The sequence below is a fragment of the Amblyomma maculatum genome, chromosome 3 (genome assembly GCF_055883805.1).
Source record: "Amblyomma maculatum isolate TAMU_Amacu chromosome 3, ASM5588380v1, whole genome shotgun sequence".
Classification (NCBI taxonomy): domain Eukaryota; kingdom Metazoa; phylum Arthropoda; class Arachnida; order Ixodida; family Ixodidae; genus Amblyomma; species Amblyomma maculatum.
Window position 1 is genome coordinate 81,156,266 of NC_139346.1, and position 4,620 is coordinate 81,160,885.

The 4,620-nt window shown below is 44.4% G+C and overlaps 1 protein-coding gene across 1 annotated transcript; it reads right to left on the reverse strand.

The window, feature by feature from the left end:
* Positions 1-2,798: 2,798 nt before the first annotated feature.
* On the reverse strand, positions 2,799-4,300 carry LOC146195091 (uncharacterized). The gene is made up of 4 exons (XM_084596721.1): positions 4,221-4,300; positions 3,457-3,630; positions 3,094-3,183; positions 2,799-3,012 (listed from the first exon to the last, which is right to left on the reverse strand). The coding sequence occupies exons 1-4, from the start codon at positions 4,298-4,300 to the stop codon at positions 2,799-2,801; spliced, it is 558 nt and encodes a 185-aa protein (XP_084452847.1).
* Positions 4,301-4,620: the final 320 nt, after the last annotated feature.

Below are 4,620 nucleotides of genomic sequence, written 5' to 3' on the forward strand. Positions count from 1 at the left end.
TGTTTTGTAAACAAATTACATACTTTAGGTTTTTTTTTTGTCTGCAGAAAATGGAACGACCAGAGTTTTGGATTCCTAATTTTGTGTCTTCAGATATCCGTAGATGTCATGCACGTAATTACTATTAGCTTGACTCATTAAGAAAGATAAGCTTAAAAGCTGCTGTAAAATTTTGCTTTTTAGAAGCTTGTTTATTTTGATGCAGATGAGAAACATGTTAAATTGTTGGCATGCTTTGGCCATGCCATCCTGTACATGCGCCATCGAGCTTCTGTTCTCAACATCTCGCTATCTGGTAAGTGGGCTAGTAGAATTGTAAGGAAGTTGCTGAGATTGGTGGAGTAATAATAAGTCGAGGTCGTAACATTCTGGGTTTGTTTATTGGCACATTTGGGCAACATACAAGTATTGCCCACGCGGCAAGACAAAAGGAGGTGCTGAACCTCCTGACTGGGTCTTGACTTCCTCTTGTTGCAGCAGCAGGAGCGGTATTGCGTTAAAAAAAACGCTATCTTCGCCGTCATTTACACAAAAGATTCCAAGTATCCAGAGAATGTAAATTCGTTTTCAAATGCTAATGATTATTTAAAATTCATCACGGGGTCATTTTAAATTTCACTGCCATAAAGCTCTTGATTTCATTGTTTAAATTTCCATTGCAACGAGGCATCTCGTACGATGCTTTAGTAACAGAAGAAGGACCTTTTTGTCATTTTTTTTTCACTTCAAGTATGGCCGAATGAAGGCTATGTGGTAAGGGGCTTGGACTTTCTGAAATATATTTGCTCTCGAGAGCTTAGTAACTGGAAAAAATATTGTTGGATGGTTACTGTCGAGTTTTTAGCCGATGAAAGCAAACTGCTAGAATACGCCAACAAAGCGGTCTCCATAATCAGTCGATATTGTCGACCATAAACCCTGACTGCTCACTGGAGGGTCAAATTTTAAAGTTAAAGCTCAGCTACTTCGGTCATCTGATGAGAAGAGAGGAGTCGCTGGAGAAAGATTTGATGTTGGGAAAGGTTGAGGGTCACCGGAGGAGGCGTAGGCAGCGAGCGCGATGGTTAGATGGCATCTTCGAGGCGCTGCAAAGTTATGTGATGTTAGGAAGATAGTGAGAGACCGGAAAGCGTGGCGTGACATGGTCCATAGGGTCACGAAGAGTCGGACACGACTGAACGACTGAACTGAACTGAACTGATGGTACCGCAAAATGTATGCACTATAAACAAGCTTGCTGAAACATTTTTGTAAGAGCGCGTCAAATATAGCGTAATTGCTTACTTCTCGCTGCTTTGAGCGCGCGTATCACGGCGCGAATTGACTGCCAGAAATCATCCTCATTGAGGGCCCATTTTTTTCGCATAGTTAGTCGATGGGCGGAGCTTGACGTCAGCTGACGTCATAAAACAACGAATTACAGCAAACATTTCAAGCGTAGGCAATTTTAGCTTCATTTATTTCTTTTTTGCTTATACTTTTAGGTTTTTTAGTGCGTGTATTTGTTAAATATCTTTACTATTTGGAATTGAAGGTTAGCTAACGCGGGCAAAGCGACGGCTGAGCTAGCCAAGCCGAGCGATGTAAATAATCAATCATATGAGTTCTTGCCATGGTTCTTGCGATGCGCTGCCATCCAGCAGCTGTTAGCAGTGGCTTCTACATGAAAAGCATGAAAAGGGGCATGCACACCAATCTGTGGGCTGTGCGTATGATTTCGTAGCTGGTATTTCCTAGAGCCTGGAGCCTGTAGGGCATTGCTCTTGAGTCTTGGCACTCTGAACAATCTGAACCTGTTGTGATCTCATCTTGCAGGGTAACGAATATGCGTCCAACGCGTCAAGGTAGTTGTGATGCATCGATGCATATAACAGTGAAGGAAACGTAGGTTACGCTTGAAGCAGTAGTACACCAAGATACCCCATTCACATTATATATTATGGGCAAAGGGAATATGGGTTATGGGAAGCGCCAATGCAGTGTGTGAGTCAGAAATGAACGGAATTGTGCCGTGCATGAATCCTGAATTTTCGTATATCACACTGCAGTAACGGCAGGTAGCTTTCGTGAGTGCGTGATTAAACGCAATACGAAGGAGGCGGCACTAAACTCGAACTTCTTGAGACATGAAATACTCGCGTAAGGAAAGCCGCCGTCGAACGGTTTTTGGTGGTCGCAAATCGCAGTGGTGAAGGTTCACAGCAAACGCAGCGTACTGAAACCAAGAGCGCTTGAACTTACATGAGCGGTTTCTGTTGCATACCTTATGAATTTTCCAATAAGTGGCATCCTTTGCATTCAAAATTCACTCACGTCCCAGTATTCTGCTCTGCTTTGAGCACTAGTAATGGACAGTTGGTACCGTAACGTTTGCGCACTCTGTTATTGTGTGACTGTTTGCCAGAATGGCTGCAAGGTTCGAAACTGGGTTTGGGCCCACCGGGCAAGTAGTGCGCAGAACCCTAGAAAAGCCGAACGCCAGGTCAGGGGACGCTTCTACCCATTGTAGGTTTGGACGCACAGAATTTGAATGTTGCTGAAAGTTCATGCCATTAGCTATTGACCCAGTAGACGAAGTCGATAAATTGTAATGCATGTTGGGGTGCTGTGTGTTATTTACTACAAGGTCGAAATGGGGCAGACGCAGGATGTGTTGCAAGACACATTGTGATGACACATGCGTTAAATATGGCTTGAGAACCACGGTCAAACACCTATGCTTGTAGTAAAGCATGTTTTGATCATCTTATATCAGTTACTGCTGAGAAAGCAACATGACAATCAATGTTTCTGGCAATTTATTTTGCCTGGGAGGATTTAGCCGCAACAGCTGCTACAAGCCGCTCCAGCAAAGCCATTTGGTTTTCGAAGCGCTCGGCCTGATCCTTTTTGGCCTCCTGGAAAACATTCAGGAGGGTGTCGATGGAGGTGTCCTTGCGGCGCCGCTTGTGACATACGCCATCCTGGGGCTGTTGTGAGGGCCCTGCCTCGTTATCGCAACCGGCCTCTAGTCTAAAGGTGTACTGGAACAAGCATTTTAGGCTGAAAAAAGCTTTTTGGAACTGCTCAACAATTATGCTCAGGCAGTCTTACTTTAAATCTTCACCCCGTATTACTTTTCCTGGCGCTAAGAAGAATGTGGGTGAAATATGATGCTCGCGCTCCAGTACCTCACCTACCTCCCTAAAAAAAATATGTTCAAAACGTTTATGAATGGCAGCTCAAGTAAATCCACAGTAGCAAGAAGTTCAGAAGACCGCATGATGCAGCACAAAAGGCAAAACGAGCAAAGGTTTTTGGTGAGCCTCGCTCTACTAACCAACGTTCCAAGATGTAGACTTGTCTTTGTCTTGGAGAAGATAAGTTCACTTGTTGAAATATTGGCTATCAGGCCGAGGCTCTCCTCTAATTCTTATTCAGTCTGCTAAGATTCTGACCTCCAGTAAATGTGCTCACTCTTCACGGCTGCAATTGACGCGCGAATGGCCTGACGAATTGTTCTTCGTCTTCGCTCGTTTGTACGCCCTTTCTACGCTCTTCCGTTTGTTTTCGGTCTGAATTGGGCTCATAGTGCAGTTACACCGCTTGTTTATTGGATTGGAAAGGGCTTGCCACAGTGCCCTCTTTGTCCTGAAAAGATGCAGAGCATAAAATATATATTTTTCCATTTATGAAAACAAAAGTCAGCATTAGGGGTTTCTCAAAATGTCTGCACACCAATAAAGACCCATTTATGGGCTTCTGCATTGGTGTGATGACCTCTACTGAGGATTCGCAGGGAAAGTGATCTCGTTCAACACAGTTTCTGACATTTCATTCTCTCAATGGCCAAACTGGCATTACATAGGGAAGGAAGTTTCATCAAAACATAGATCAGCATGTTGTGATGATGATGTTACTAACAGGTTAATACCAGTTATTTAAAGAGACGAGCCAAACATATAGCTTGTCTGCTTTGTCGGGTCCGATGAACAATTTCAGAAAACTAAATTCATCTATCGCTTTTTTTTTTTATTCCCGCCGAAATCTGTTTTTTAGCGTGAAAGCACATACCGGAGACAAAGTCCAGATTGATTTCCGACACTGGTGGTTGTTTTGGTCTGCGGTGTATGACAGTACGAAAAAAATTCGAGGTAGGCTGAAGCCCCATAAGCCCTCCCCCTGGCTACGCCCCTGTTCCTTAGTATTCTTTTGCAGCGTATGCAGGTCCTCCACGTTGCCTCCGAGATGCATCCTCGGTGGAAGCTTTCTTCATGTTGCGACGATAGGACTTGGTCTGAGCAGAGTCTTTAGTAGGCATCATTGAGAGTTAACGACTGTCACGCGCATTACTCAGTAAAATCAATTCCCGAGTAATAGATACCGAGCTGCTCCAAAACTTGCTCAAAACCGGTGTCTCTGAGTGAACCACAGTACGACAACCTGAGAGCACGCGGTATAGCAGCTTTGAGCCAATGGCGACGTCATTTTCGGGAGTTGTGGAGCAGCTTCCTACTTCCGTGGGTTTCTATGGAGACCTCGTGGAGGCTCTCCAGAAAGTTAGCCGCCGATTTTATGTTCTGAGCGTGATGTCTGATGAGGCCACGATGAAGTCTTGTGAGGGATCGGTGTTGAATGCGC